Source organism: Fringilla coelebs, assembly GCF_963513975.1.
Source record: "Fringilla coelebs genome assembly, chromosome: 23".
NCBI lineage: Eukaryota > Metazoa > Chordata > Aves > Passeriformes > Fringillidae > Fringilla > Fringilla coelebs.
In genome coordinates this window covers 3,565,926-3,581,688 of record NC_140049.1, presented here as the reverse complement: position 1 = coordinate 3,581,688, position 15,763 = coordinate 3,565,926, and the positions used below count along the sequence as shown (strand labels likewise).

General features: G+C 53.5%; 1 protein-coding gene across 1 annotated transcript; it reads left to right on the top strand.

Annotated features, from left to right (window-relative positions):
• Nucleotides 1-384: 384 nt before the first annotated feature.
• SLC26A9 (solute carrier family 26 member 9) lies at nt 385-14,809 on the top strand. Its single transcript, XM_084220657.1, has 20 exons — nt 385-729; nt 1,322-1,461; nt 1,609-1,719; nt 1,934-2,109; nt 3,569-3,733; nt 5,128-5,280; nt 5,611-5,693; nt 5,936-6,083; nt 6,781-6,894; nt 7,321-7,398; nt 7,888-7,983; nt 10,000-10,106; nt 10,616-10,685; nt 10,774-10,866; nt 11,289-11,405; nt 11,919-12,236; nt 12,823-12,877; nt 13,252-13,397; nt 14,127-14,204; nt 14,693-14,809. The coding sequence occupies exons 1-20, from the start codon at nt 605-607 to the stop codon at nt 14,738-14,740; spliced, it is 2,421 nt and encodes an 806-aa protein (XP_084076783.1). The 5' UTR covers nt 385-604; the 3' UTR covers nt 14,741-14,809.
• Nucleotides 14,810-15,763: the final 954 nt, after the last annotated feature.

Sequence of the window (15,763 nt, the reverse complement as noted above, 5' to 3'; positions counted from 1 at the left end):
GGGAAGGTTCTGGAATGCTGGGCAGGCTGGGCAGCGCGGCAGAAACACCTCGGGAGGGATCCAGCCCTCACCGATCCCGGTGCCGGTATCAGCCAGCCCGGCAGAGCCTTGCCAACGCCACCGATGGTGAAACCGAGCCATGGGAAAGGTCAAGCGCCCCGCCCGAGGCAAAAAGGCACTCCCGGAGCCGGGATTAACCCCCCTAACCCGGGATTAACCCTAACCCTAACCCTAACCCTAACCCTGCCCGCCTGCCGGCCCATCCCGGCCGGGCTCGGGTCCCTTGGCACGGCACCGCTCATTAGCACCGCTCATTAGCATCGCTCATTAGCATCGCTCATTAGCATCACCTCCGAGGAGCCGGGCAAGCCGCGGGGCCGGGGAGCAGCAGCAGCCCCTGGAGCTGGGAGAAGCCACTCCCAGGACCTGCCTCTCTGCCACGGGGAAACTATTTAGGGTGGAGGAGCTCGGGGAGGGCTCCAGACGCTGGAGGTGTCCGCTCTGGGCCAACTCCAGCCACATTCTTGGCTTTGCTCTTTCTATTTTTTTAATTTTTTATTTATTTATTTTCTTTTTTTTGGGGAAAACTCCAAATGATGCAGAGATGAGCCAGGCCAGGCCTCGCTATGCCATCGAACGTCCTGCCTACTCTGTCAGCCTCTTTGACGAGGAGTTTGAGAAGAAAAGCAGAGCTTACCCCGTCGGGGAGAAACTGAGAAACCTTTTCAGGTAACAGGGAGGGCTGTAGAATGTAAACCAGATTTAGTCAGGAATTGGAGGGGTATAATTGATGCCTGGGAACACAGATCACATTTTTCTCCTGGGGAACTGTGGTCTTCAGGGGTTTGATGGATGAAAGGTATGGGAGAAATGCAAATTGGGCTGAAGAAAATGAAATTGGTGGCTCTTTTCTCAGCAGAACAGTTTGCACTGAGTGCATTTGGGATTTGGGGTCTGTTTCCCTGTTTTTTCAATACTGGAAAAAGCACAATTGGTGGTGTAGGGATGTGTGGATGGGTTTTTTTTAAGCTTTCCAGCTGGAATTTCCTTTTCTCAGCTTTCTGATTGAAACCAATACCACCTTAAAGGAAGGCTTATAATTATGCAAACAAAGGTTAATAACCCTGCTGATCACTTTCTTGGAAATCAATCTCCAGTCCTCAGAAGAAGGAAGGTAATAGCAGGGAAAGAGAGGACTCAGGATCTGGTGAGGGAGAAAGGCTGAGACATTCCTAGGAAGATCCTTCCTTACTTCCAGCTCATTTCCTCCCTCCCTTCTTTCATTTTCAAATTTGCTTTCCTTTTTTTATCTCCCTTCCAGATGTTCAGCCTCCAGGCTCAAGCTCACCCTCTTCTGCCTGTTCCCCATACTGGAGTGGCTTCCCAAGTACAAAATCAAGGACTACATCCTGCCTGATGTCCTGGGGGGGCTCAGTGCAGGGACAATCCAAGTGCCACAAGGTGAGCAGCGTCCCTCTCTTTCCCAGCTCCAGCAAAGCTCTGCAGGTGATGCTGGTGCCCAGCTGGGAGGGGGTTTGTGTTTTCCTGATGAGCCCAAGCTCTCCCTCCTGCCTGGAGCTCCCTGTATTTCCCTGTTGTGTTTTGCAGGGATGGCCTTTGCCCTCCTGGCCAATCTGCCTCCTGTCAACGGCCTCTACTCCTCCTTCTTCCCCCTGCTCCCCTACTTCTTCCTCGGGGGCATCCACCAGATGGTGCCAGGTGAGGAATTGCCTGCCCAGGACAGGAAAGTGCTGCCTGGGAATGCTGGTGTGTGCCAGAGCTGGGCTGTCTGCTCTGCCAGGGCTTTGTGGGGTCACTCATCCTGTCACCCCAATAACCCTGTGCCACCCTGTGCTTGGGGCTGGGGAGGGGCTGGTTGTTCTGCCCAGGAGCCTCCCAGGACAGGGCTCTGACCTCCCCGTGCTGCCTGCAGGGACTTTTGCCGTCATCAGCATCATCGTTGGCAACGTCTGCAACGAGCTGGCTCCAGAGTCGGACTTCCAGTACTTCAACCACAGCACCAACGAGAGCAGGGTGAACACCACGGCCCTGGAGGCAGCCAGGCTGGAGATCTCTGCCACCCTGGCCTGCCTGACAGCCGTCATTCAGGTGAGGGCTCTGCTGTGCCCCCCAGAGCTGAGCTCTCCCTGGAGCACAGGTGGTGGGGGCAGGTGCTCAGAGAGGCCCCATTTCTGGGGGGATGGTGCTGCAAAAGAGAGATTTTTGGGGTATTTTTTGTCTTGGGGTGGAATTCTTCATGTGGGCAATCTAAGGATGGCACTCTTAGCCCTGAGTAGGGGCTCAAAATAGAGATTTTTTTGGGCATTTTTGGTCTTGGGGTGGAATTCTCTATGGGGACAATCCATTAGCCCTGAATGTGGGTGGATGATGCCCCAAAATAGAGATTTTTTTGGGCACTTTTGGTTTTGGGGTGGAATTCTCCATGTGGACAATCTAAGAATGGCACTCAGCTCTGAGTGGGGGTGGATGATGCCTCAAAATAGAGATTTTTGGGCATTTTTGGTCTTGGGGTAGAATTCTCCATGTGGACAATCTAAGAATGGCACTCAGCTCTGAGTGGGGGTGGATGATGCCCCAAAATAGGCATTTTTGGGGATTCTTAGTCTTGGGGTGGAATTCTCCATGTGGACAATCTAAGAATAATGGCACTCAGCTCTGAGTGGGGGTGGATGAAGCCTCAAATAGAGATTTTTGCATTTTTGGTCTTGGGGTGGAATTCTCCATGTGGACAACCCAAGAATGTCCCTCTTAGCCCTGAATGTGTGTGGATGATGCCTCAAAATAGGCATTTTTGGGGATTCTTAGTCTTGGGGTGGAATTCTCCACGTGGACAATCCGAGAATGGCACTCTTAGCCCTGAATGTGTGTGGATGATGCCTCAAAATAGAGATTTTTGGTCTTGGGGTGGAATTCTTCATTTGGACAATCTAAGAATGGCACTCAGCTCTGAGTGGGGGTGGATGATGCCTCAAAATAGACATTTTTGCATTTTTGGTCTTGGGGTGGAATTCTCCATGTGGACAATCTGAGAATGTCCTTCTTAGCCCTGAATGTGTGTGGATGATGCCTCAAAGTAGAGATTTTTGGTCTTGGGGTGGAATTCTTCATTTGGACAATCCAAGAATGGCACTCAGCTCTGAGTGGGGTTGGATGATGCCTCAAAGTAGAGATTTTTGGGGATTCTTTGTCTTGGGGTGGAATTCTCCACGTGGACAATCCGAGAATGGCACTCAGCTCTGAGTGGGGGTGGATGATGCCTCAAAGTAGAGATTTTTGGGGATTCTTTGTCTTGGGGTGGAATTCTCCGTGTGGACAATCCAAGAATGGCACTCTTAGCCCTGAATGTGTATGGATGATGCCTCAAGGTAGAGATTTTTGGTCTTGGGGTGGAATTCTCCACGTGGACATCCAAGAATGTCCCTCTTAGCCCTGCTGTCCCCACCCCTGCTCCGGGACACCCCCGAGTATCAGAGAGCTCTGTGTGCTCTCCCAGCTGACCCCCCTGCCCCACAAGGGCTCTGACCACGGCTCCTCTGTCCCACCCTAGCTGTGCCTGGGCTTCCTGCAGTTTGGCTTCGTGGCCATCTACCTGTCAGAGTCCTTCATCAGGGGCTTCATGACGGCGGCGGGGCTGCAGATCCTCATCTCCGTGCTCAAGTACGTCTTCGGCTTGACAGTGCCGTCTTACACCGGGCCCTTAGCTATCGTCTACGTAAGTGGGGGCTCTGCACAGCCACCTCCCCCCCCACCCCAGCATCACCACCACCCCTGCCTGGGAAACAGGGCCCAGGAGATCAGGAAAGGGTGGGGGGAAAGGGGAATCCCCGCCCCAGCAGCGTAGGTTGGATGTTTGGGGAAAGTTTTTTCATGGAAAGGGTGATGAAGTTCTGGAATGGTTCTGGAGTCACCATCCCCTGGGGGTGTTTAAAACAAGCCTGGGTGCCAGGGTTTAGTTGGGGCTGGGTTGGACAAAATGATCTTGAAGGTCACTTCCAACCTGGTGATTCTGTGAATTCTGTGAATTCTGTGAATTCTGTGAATTCTGTGAATTCTGTGAATTCTGTGTTCCCCAGGCAGCATTATCTGAGCTTGGAAGTGTTTAAAACAGACTGGATATGGCACTGGGTGCCAGGGTTTAGTTGAAGCATCAGGGAATGGGTTGGACAAAATGATCTTGAAGGTCACTTCCAACCTGGTGATTCTGTGATTCTGTGTTCCCCAGCCAGCATTATCTGAACTTGGATGTGCTTAAAACAGACTGGATGTGGATGTGTTTAAAACAGACTGGATGTAGATGTGTTTAAAACAGACTGGATGTGGCACTGGGTGCCAGGGTTTAGTTGAGGTGTTGGGAATGGGTTGGACTCCATCTTAAAGGTCTCTTCCAACCTGGTGACTCTGTGATTCTGTGTTCCCCAGTCAGCATTATCCGAGCTTGGATGTGTTTAAAACAGCCTGGATGTGGCACTGGGTGCCAGGGTTTAGTTGAGGTGCTGGGGCTGGGTTGGACAAAATGATCTTGAAGGTCACTTCCAACCTGGTGATTCTGTGATTCTGTGAATTCTGTGTTCCCCAGTCAGCATTATCTGAGCTTGGATGTGTTTAAAACAGACTGGATGTGGCACTGGGTGCCAAGGTTTAGTTGAGGGGTTGGGAATGGGTTGGACAAAATGATCTTGAAGGTCTCTTCCAACCTGGTGACTCTGTGATTCTGTGATTCTGTGTTCCCCAGCCCTGCCTATGGTTTTAGTGGGGAATAATGAAATGGGACTGGGATCTGGGGGAGGGTATGAGCTGAGTCGATTTGCAGCAGGAGTCTTGCAGAGCTGTCAGCAGCAGGAACGTTTCCTCTGAGCAGGTTTGGCCATTCCTGGGATTTCCTGTGTCTTTCATGGATGCATCCTGTGCTGATGCAGCCAGAGCTGCATTAAATCACCAGCCCAGGCCCAGGGCTGGGGGCTGACCCCTCAGCAGAGCCTTTTTAGCACTGCTCACATCTCACGGTGTTTGTGCTAAGTGCTGTCCGTTGTTCTGTCCGTTGTTCTGTCCATGCCACCCAGAGTGTGTGGCTCGCCATGACCTCTCCTCCTGTTGTCTCCCCTTCAGACATTCATTGACATTTGTAAAGGTCTGCCCCAAACCAACCTGGCCTCGCTGGTCTATGCCTTGGTCAGCGCTGTGCTCCTGATCGTGGTCAAGGAGCTCAACCTGAAGTACATGAAGAAGATCCGGATGCCCATCCCCATGGAGATCATCATTGTAAGTGACCCCTGCAGCCTCCCCTGGCCTCACAGCCCTGGGACACTGCTGCTCTCAGCAGGGCCACCACCTAGAGCATCTCCACAGTGGGTGTGACACGGCCCCTGCACGGTTTGGGCTCAGAAACTGGGCCAGCCCCATGCTCATCCTGCTCTGCATCCCGGTGATGCTGAGGGTGAAGGAAATAACCCCTGCTGGGACTGTCCTCGCCTTGCCCAGCCTAAACTCGGTGCTGGTTTTATTCTGTCAGCTCTGGGAGCGTGGCAGGGGTGATGCTGTGAGCCAGCCTTGCTCTTCCTGCTCCCAGCTCTTTATTCCCTGTCCTTGCAGGTGATCGTGGCCACCGCAATCTCCGGCAGCTTCAACATGCCCGACAAGTACGGGATGCCAATAGTGGGGAAAATCAGCATGGGGTAAGAGCTTGTGCAGGTCTGATTCACCTTCCAGACAGTTTTCCTTCCTCCTCCTCCTCCTCCAGCCTGGAAAACACCTCACTCTTCCCCGCAACCCCAGAGTCCCCTTCCAGGAGTGTCAGCACGCCCTGTGACACAACCACCCCCGTCCTGTGCAGTGTGGGCAGGGACTGTGTCACTCCTGAGCCCTCCAGCCCCTCAGACAGCGCTGTGACAGCGTCTCACCTGTGCTCTGAGTGCAGGTTCCCAGAGCCCACCCTGCCCCTGGTGAGCAAGTGGAAGGACATGGTGGGCACGGCTTTCTCGCTGGCCATCGTGGGCTACGTGATCAACCTGGCCATGGGGAGGACCCTGGCAGCCAAGCATGGCTACAACGTGGACCCCAACCAGGTACTGCAGGGGCTGGGGCAGCCAGGGGCTGCTGCTTTGCTCTCAGGCGTGAAGGGGAGAGCTCACAGCGTGAAGGGAAGAGCTCACAGCGTGAAGGGAAGGGCTCACAGCGTGAAGGGAAGGCGTTCAGACCTGCTGGGCTCGGAGCTGACGTGCGGCTCCCGAGGAGGCTCCGTGGCTTTGCGCCATGTAGGGGGCAAAAGGACACGGCAGAGCCCCGTCCCGTGGGCTGGAGAGAGGCTGGAAGAGGGAAAGGAGCTTCAGGCTGGGCTCTCTGCCTTGCTCCCCCTCCAGGCTCAGTGTTTTGGCAGCTCGCTGAAGCACGGTGAGGTGCGTGCGCTGCGCAGGGAGACCTGGATTCCTGGTGTGTCACCTAGATACTCTGGGAGGCAGGACATGAAATAATCCTCTTTTGTCATCCCTGGCACAGTGGCAGCTTTCAACAACAGCCACACATACCACATGGAGCCCTGCCCTGAGTGTGTCAACAGATGACAACGTGTTTATGTGGAATTGTGCTTCCAGGGTTCCCTGCTACACCAGGGCCGATCCCAGATCTTACTGGAAGGAAGAGGCTGGGATGCACTGCAGGGAGCCTGCCCTGGCCACACAAACCAGCCCCAGGCCCCTGCTCTCTTGCCATGTGTCAGCAGGAAGGGCAGCTGTCCTTTCTGATTCATTCTCCACATCTCCACAGGAAATGCTGGCCCTGGGCTGCAGCAACTTCTTTGGATCCTTCTTCAAAATCCACGTGATCTGCTGTGCTCTCTCTGTCACCCTCGCCGTGGATGGGGCAGGAGCCAGATCCCAAGTTAGTTCCTCTTCCTCCTCCTCCTCCTCTCCTCTCTCCATTCCCTCTGGGTCCCAAAGTGCTGTAGCTGCCACATGCTGCCAGCCTGACTCTGCAGCTCTGGAGAAGTTTCACACACAAGTGCTTCAGGCTGCTGCTGTTAAAGCAGAATTTCCTCCCTCCCCGAGCCCATTTTGGTCCCTGATTTTTTCTCTGGGTTGGGCACAGAAGGAGGGATCTCAATCTGCAGTCCCACTCTGGCTCTCTGGACTGGGCAGTGAGGGAAGTTTGGGGTTATCTGTGAGATCTGCAAACCCCTGTCTGTTTTCAGAGGCAAACATCCTCTCCCATAAAATGCTGCAGTGCCCAGTTGTGCCCCTGGCTACACCCAGGGAAGCTTTGAGAAGCCCTGATGTTTGCAGAAGTCATTCTCTTTCCTCTTTGCAGGTGGCAAGTTTCTTTGTGGCTCTGGTGGTCATGGTGACAATGCTGTCCCTGGGAATCTACCTGGAGCCTCTTCCAAAGGTAACACAAACATCTGTGCAGGCAGAGCCATTGCAACACCCTCTCTCCACACCCAAACACGGGCACAGCCTCGCTCCACAAAGGCCTGATGCAAACAGCAGCACGGGACAGTTTGTTCCTGGCCTGGGGACCTGTCTGCACGGGCTGGCTGGAATCACACAGTCACACAGTCACACAATTCCAGGCTGGTTTGGCTTGGAAGGGACCTTCAACCTCACCCCTGCCACGGGCAGTGACACCTTTCACTGTTCCAGCTTGCTCCAAGCCCTGTCCAAGCTGGATGGGGCAGCCACAGCTTCTCTGAGCAAATAAAAGTGTAAATTATAGTGAAGACTCATCCAAATGACCCTGCTCAGATCCAAGTGAGATCTTTGTCAGCATCACCCTTGTGATGGGGCTGGCCCAAGGCAGGCAGATGCTGCAGGGAAGCATCCACTGCCAAACGTGGCACATCCAGGTGTGGCTGACACCATTCCCTGTCCCCCACAGTCTGTGCTGGGAGCCCTCATCGCTGTCAACCTGAAAAACTCCCTCAAGCAGCTGGCTGACCCCTTCTACCTGTGGAAGAAGAGCAAGCTGGACTGTGTGAGTGCCTGGGGCTGCTGGGAGGCATCGCCTGGCCAGGGCAGGATGAGCAGGACAGACCCCAGAAAAGCCTTTTGTGGCGTTTTGGGGGTGTGAGTCCCTTGCAGGAGGTGGTTTGGCTCTCTTGGGGAGATGGTGCTGCCTGTCCTGCCCAGCTGAGCACGCTGCTGCTCAGAGCACATATCAGAGAGGCCTGAACTCTTACCTGCTGTGTTGAAATGCCAATCAAGAGCGGAGCCTGTTTGCCCAGAACTAGCCAAACCGGCCCTGCTCAATATCTGGGAGTCATGACTTAAAAACTCACACAATGGCCCTCCAGGGTGAGGAGAGCCCTTCAGAGTGATAAGGACTCCAGGCACTGGTTGATGTATAAACCCAGGCAGGGGGTGGCGGGGGAGTGAGAACGGAATTTGGAAATGTCTGACATAAAAAGACAGTGTTTGAACAGGACTCCCACGGCCGAGTGCCGTGTGTGGACACGGAGCCAATATCCTGTCAGGGCCCAACAAACCTCCTTATCAGGGCAATCAGGAGTCCAGAGGGGCTGGCCCAAGCCATGAAGAGCTTTCCCAAAACCCTGCTCAAACAAGGGCTGGGGAAGAGCTGGGTTATCAATTTGGGCACATCTCTGAGCGGGTTCTGCTGCTGTGGGGTGAGAGGGGAGGTCTGGGGGCCCTGGCAGCTCAGCTGCTGCCCCTCTACAGAGCACAGAGATCCCAAAAGCCTGGGCAGAGCCCTGAGTGTGGACTGAGTGGAGATGGATGGGGCTGCCTGAGGAACATCCTGGCAGATGCCAATGGAGTGAACGGGATTCCCCTGACCTTAATCTCCTTGGAATTTGAACTAGATTCAGAGTCCTGGCCCAAAATGGGCAGCACCATTCCTGGGTGATGTCAGAGCATTGGTGTTCATCACCTTAATGCTGGTTGTGCTTCAGGACAGCTAATTCCAACTAATTCTAATGATGGATGGAGGGATGGATGGAGGGATGGAGGGATGGAGGGATGGAGGGATGGAGGGATGGATGGATGGATGGATGGATGGATGGATGGATGGATGGATGGATGGATGGATGGATGGATGGATGGAGGGAAGCTGTTCCTTGCCATTTATGCACAAAATGAATATAAATTAAGATATTGAAGTCATCAAAGTCACCTCATTCATCCAAGGTCAAAGTTAGGTTTTATTCATTTGGAGGATGGGATTAAAACAAGGTGATAATGATTTTCAGAGGAGATGTTTAAATGCAGGGCAGGACTGATCTCATATGGAGTGAGATGGTTGAGTGCTAACACGTAAAAATAACAAATGGCAGAGCTCTGAGCTGGAGTGGGGCAGGTTTTGGTCTCCTCTGTCACACCTGGCCATCAAATCCTCTCTGTGTTCAGGTCATTTCCAGCAGGTGCTCAGGCAGTTTTCAGAGAGATGATTTCTGATTTTTTCTGAACTGCTCTGGCTGGCAGCAGGAGCTGCTCTAACAGCAGATGGTGGGACCTGCAGGAGCCCCTTCCTGACGAGCCAGGCCAATCCTTTTTGGGTGGAAGGAGCGGAGCAGGCGCTCGAGCAGCCGTGGAGAAACGCCCCGGCTGCTTTTATGGCTGAAAAGGAACTGGGGCTGCTGGCAAAGTGCCCAGCAAGGACGGTTCCCTCTAAAACATGCAGCAACTGCAGCATTAGAACAGCTGCAGAATTCAGGGCTTGGCCTATTCATGTTGAGCTGGGAGGGTGTGAGAGCCCAAGACAGCAGAACAGAGCCATTTCCCCATCCATTTTCCCCCCTCCATTTTCCCCCCTCCATTTTCCCCCCTCCATTTTCCCCCCTCCATTTTTCCCCCTCCATTTTTCCCCCTCCATTTTTCCCCCTCCATTTTTCCCCCTCCATTCTTGCCCCTCCATTCTTGCCCCTCCATTCTTGCCCCTCCATTCTTGCCTCTCCATTTTCCCCTCCATTTTCCCCTCCATCTCTCTCCATCTCCCCACGGTTCATCTCCCCTCTCCCTCCTCTCCCTGCAGCTCGTCTGGCTCGTGAGTTTCCTCTCAGCTTTCTTCCTGAGCCTCCCCTACGGAGTGGCGGTGGGCGTGGGATTCTCCGTGCTCGTCGTGGTTTTCCACACCCAGTTGTGAGTACCTCGCGGCCCCCAGAACCACGGGGGATCTGCCAGGGGCGGGAGGAGGGACAGGTGATTTTTTAGGAGCGACCTCTGGCCCGCGGAACGCGCGGCAGGAGCCCCGGGGAGTGCAGGTGTCCTGCCCGGAATGTGCAAACAGGAATGGCAGGCGCCAATTTACCGCCTGCATTCCCGCTCCCGTGCACATCCCAGGGCAAGGGGAAGCCTCGAGGTATTTGCTTCACCCCACAGAGTTCCCAGCTCACACAAAGAGCGAGTCCTGTCTGTGTGCAGGGCCCTGGTGTGAGGTGTTCTCACCGCTTTTAATCCATCAAAGCCCTTTCTTAATAGTCCCCAGTCTGGCATCTCAAAATTCTGACTCTTTTTTTTGCCCTGTAGACTCTGCAGGGGTGAAATGTGAAATGTAAGAGTTTTCACAAAGCAAATGTTCCAATCCTGGGATGGAATGTGAAGCAGAAGCAGTTTTCTTTCCCCTAATGCTGATCCCTTCTTTTCTGCAGCCGCAATGGCTCTGCCCTGGGCCAGGTGACTTCCACTGACATCTACAAGAACCCCAAAACCTACAACAAGGTGAGCTGCAGATAAAACACCCTCATAGAAAATGCTGTTCTTTGCCACTGCTGCCCAGACTTGCTCTGAGCTCCTGTCTCTGGTGCAGGTCCATGAAGTTAATGGGATTAAAATCATCACCTACTGCTCGCCGCTGTATTTTGCCAACTCAGAGATATTCCGGGAGAAAATCATAGCCAAGGTGAGCAATTCCTCAACAAATCCCTGCCTGAAGCCAGTTCCAAACCACCCTTACTCTCTGCTGTGTTGCTACACGGGTAATTAAGCTGAGGGTGATCATGGACAATGGTCACATCCACTCTCTACTCCTCAATCCTCCTCTCTCTGATCCTCAGAGCTGTTTGCAGAGCTCATTTTAGAGCTTGTGCCCAAATCCTGGCAGGTTCTTCCTCCAAGTGCTGCCAAAACAGGGGCATCCTGCTATTCCAGGTTTCTCCCTGCATGTGCAGGTTCCCTGAGTTCCAGGAGATGTTTGGATGCCATCAGGATCACCCCAGTCCAGTGCCCAGCTGGTGCCCCAGGCTGGGAAATTCAGGGAAGGAACAGCAGCTCCTGACTCTTGGAACAGACTTTTTAAGGAAATAAAATCTCTCTTTCCCACAGACAGGGGTGGATCCTGGCAAGGTGTACTTGGCCAGGAGGAAATTTGTGAAACAGCAAGGGAAGGGCACAGCACAAGCACCAGCAATGCTCCCAAAGTTCCTGCTGAAGGAGAACAAGGTAACTCATCTCGAGTTCCCAAAAAGGTCCCTGTGTCCATGAGTATGACCCCAAGTCCCCACCAGAGAGCTCCTCTTGACATGGGATTTCCTGCACTGTTTTCCTGGCCACATTTCCCACCTCTCATCCCCTTTCATTGCCATCTACATCTCCATTTCTCCCCACCTACATCTCCATTCCTCCCCAAACCTGAAGGTGCAGGAGAACTGGGAATGGCTGGGAGGCTGGAGAGGAGGCTGGAATGGGAACATGGGGAACAATCTGCAGAAACCAGGCAGCTTTGGCCTCTTTCTCTGGGGCTGTGTCAGTGCAGCCCCAAGGTGCCCTTTCAAAGCCCATTTCTCAGTCACCCCAGCCCCATTTGCTTTGCAGAGCAGTTTTGAAATAAATGAATCATGTACATTATCCTAAGTCCAGCCAGTCAGCCCAGATTAAAACCCTTCCTATCAGTGGGTAGAGGTGCAGGACCCCAGCTGTGCCTTGCCCTGACTCTGCCCCTCTGCTCTGCCGCAGACCTTGTCTTTGCAAGAGCTCCAGAAGGACTTTGAGGGCGCCTCTCCAACAGACACCAACAACAACCAGACCACTGCCAACGGTGCCAGCATCTCCTACGTCACATTCCACCCTGCTGCCCCCGGGGCTGGGCCAGGGCAGAGCCCTGGGGAGCTGGGCAGCAGCAGCACCCTGCAGGGCAGCAGGCTGAGCGTGCTGCCCGCGGCAGACACCGACCCTGTGCTGACAGCACCGCCCTACGTCAGCTTCCACACCATCATCCTGGACATGAGCGGGGTGTGCTTCGTGGACCTGATGGGCACAAAGGCTCTGAGCAAGGTGAGTTCTGTGCAGGGACCTTCTGCTCTCTCACATGAAGGTGTTTGTGTGCCTCAATTCACAGAATTCACAGAGTGACTGGGTTGGGAGAGACCTTCAGGATCATTGAGTTCAACCCAGCCCCAACACCTCAGCCAAACCCTGGCACCCAGAGCCACATCCAGGATTTGTTAAACACCCCCAGGGATGGGGACTGCACCACCTCCCTGGGCAGCTATTCCAGAACTTTATCACTCTTTCTGTAAAACACTTTTCCCTGCTCTCCAGCCTGTATTTCCCTCGGTGCAGCTCAGGCTGTGTGCTCTGTTCTGTCAGTTCCTGCAGACAGAGCCCAGCCCAGCTGAGCACAGGCACCTTTCAGGAGCTGTGAGAGCGATGAGGGCACCCCTGGCTCTCCTTTTCTCCAGGCTGAGCACCCCCAGCTCCCTCAGTTGCTCCCCCACAGGACTTGTGTTCCAATTGTGTGGCTTTTCTGCACCTCTGATTTTCTCCTTCAGCCCCAGCGCTGATAAAAGTCTTTATGCATAAACCCAAAGCTGGAGCAGCAATGTTTTTAATCCTCTGTCTCCCATCTCATCTCTTCCAGTTGTGTTCCAGTTACCAGAAGATTGGGATCAAAGTGTTCTTGGCAAATGTGCATGGTAAGAATCCCCAAAGAACACATTTCCATGGGATCTTCCCCCACTTCCCAGCTACTGACAAACAGCAAATCCTTTTCTGTTCTTTATTCAAACTGTGAGATGTCAGTCCTTTGCTGGACCAGGCCAGAACAGATAAAAGGAGAAAACAGAAGAAAGGAAAGAGAATCACTGTTCTCTGTGTGTGAAATCAGTGCTTTCATTTGGGAGGTGATAAAGCTGGAACATCTCCACTCTCAGCATGCAGGAAAACAGCTCCCCACACTCATTTCTGCTGCAAACCTGCTTCTTCTGAGCCTTGCCTTAGCTCAGAGGCCACACACACCTCCAGAATTCCTCCTGTGCTTCCCTCCTGTTCAGCTGTCTCCTTTCTCCAGCCCAGGTGTACGAGGACATCAGCACAGGGGGAGTCTTTGAGGAAGGAGGCCTGGACCCAAGTCACATCTTCCTGACCATCCATGATGCTGTTCTGTTTGCACTGGCCAGTATCAGAGAATTTGTCCACCCACCCATCTTGGAAGAGGTAAATTTGCTCCCCAGCCCACAAGATTTTGCCGTTTGGCTTCCAGGCTGCATCAGCACAATGGAAAAATAACAAATTGCTACTACACCTCAAGAAGCTTCTTGTTTATCTCAAGTGGTAAAGACCTAAATGCAGGAAAATATTTAATATTCCAGTTGTGTATGGGCCCAGCAGCTTGTGATGGAATGGATTTCCATGGGAATTCAGAAGTGCCAAAGTTTTACACCAACCCTTGGCTGAGAGATGAGTGCTGTGCCAGCCTGGAGGAGCTGTTCCAGCACTGTGCCCTCAGTTTGCTGCTGGTTGGAACAGGCAAAGGCAGAATTTGTCCCCCAGTGATGAAGAAATGAAAGCAAAACCTGTGCAGCTGGAATAGTCCTGGCATCCATGAGTGCTCCACTGGGGGGAGAAGAGCAGCAGGAATTCTGAGGCAGGAATGTGGCCCAGGCTGGTGGCACAGTGTCAGACAGGCTCTGTCCCCAAGCAGGGGTTGGTTTATTGTGTGCCAGCTGGAGTTGGCACCAGTAGCCCCAGTTACCTCCCCAGGAGGAGTTAAGGTACCTCCTATCAAAGCAGAGCAATAGGCAAAGGCAGATAAACACCTGGAGCAGGACTCCTCCTGCATTTCCCTCAGAGGATGGGTCACCTTCTAGGCCTGGCTTAATCACTGTTTTCACTCCTTTTGACCCTGCACTCTGCTAATTTGTGCACTCAACTCTTCCCTGCCAGAGGCCAGCCCAGACAGAGCTCTCCATCTATGATGAGTCTGTGGACGAGGGCAGTGCAGGATACAAGAACCTGGAGGAGGTGAGTTGTACTGCCAGGGGTCACTGCAGCCATGGGTCTGAGGCAGAAATCAGAAATTCTGGGAAATCATCAGGAAGTACTGCAGAGTTTTGGAAAGTTAATTGCAAATAGAATTTTAAATCCCTCTGTTGAGGAGCTCTGGAAGGCAGCTGGATGAGGAGCAGGTAGGTCACCCCACAGAGGAATCCTTCATTAATTCTGGCCACATCAGGTTCAGCCACACACTGGGGGGAACTCAGAGAACCAGGTTTGGCTCACACCCAAAAGAAGAGTCACGAATGAAGATTTCCAGCACAGGCTTTGTAAATGCTGCAGTGATTTTTCCCCCACATGTGGGCCTTGGGAGGAGCTCCCCTCCAGGGCTGCCCTGCCCAGTGCTGTCCAGCTGGCAGCATGGAGAAGGGCTGGAGCTCCTGGAGGTGTTTGTGTGACAATGACACTGAGCTGTGTCACCAACCCTGACCCTGCTCATCCTCTGTGCCCTTCAGGAGATGTTTGGGAGCATGTTCCACTCAGAGACCCAGACAGCTCTGTGAGCACAGCGAGCACTGGGCAAACCCTCCAGAGGAGACTCCTCTCTCCCACCCCTCCGTGGAGAGCTGTGCTTCTGCCTGGGGATACAACAGGTTTGCAACGAGGCCATCACCCTCCAGAACTGCCAGATCCTCCCTCCTCCTGCTCTGCTCGTGGCAGACCCTCCAGAGGAGATTCCTCTGTCCCAGCCCTCCGTGGAGAGCTGTGCTTCTGCCTGGGCATGGAACAGGTTTGCAACGAGGCCATCGCCCTCCAGAGCTGCCAGATCCTCCCTGCTCTGCCCGTGGCACTCAGAGCAAAGGACTCTGAGCAGGCAGAGCCAGCTGGGGCAGGAGGAGCTCAGGAGATGCCATCTCATGGATTCTCAGCTGGAGGCAGGTGCCTGAGCTCAGGGGACGTTCATTCACCCCTTTGTCCCTTCCAACCCAAGATCCCTTCCAACCCAAGATCCCTTCCAACCCAAACCATTCCATAATTCTCTGCCAAACGCTGTCTTTGAAACCTTGTCCTTTTCCCCAGGTGTCACAGAGACATTCCAAGCCAAATCTGGCCCTTTGAAAAGGCTTGAGTTTCAAATCCTTCTGCCCACCTGGAATTGCATCCCCTGGCCATCCTGCTCCTCGCCTTTCCCTCCTCCCTGTCTCCCCCACACAAGCAAACCCTGAAAGCCTCTCAGGGCTGGCTCCAGGAGGTGTGGCAGGGCAGCTGTGCCAGCTGCTGCTGCTCTCTGATGTGCACTGACCCCGGGGGGGGCTGGCACTGCAGCCCCCCAAATTTCCCTGCGTGTCTCTGCAGCCTCTGCCTCTCCTCTTCTGTGTCCCAGCAGCCCAAAAAACACCTCCTCAGACCAGTGCTGTGTTCCTGGCACCCCAAAGACCTCAGGACCCTCTCAGCAGGGCTAAATTCTGAAATATATATATATTTTTTTCTTACTAATAGGACAGGCTTGTACTCAGATATAAGAATTGTGTGCACGTTGTCCTGCCTGCCCAGTGGGTTGAGTACATGAAAACAGATTCTATTTT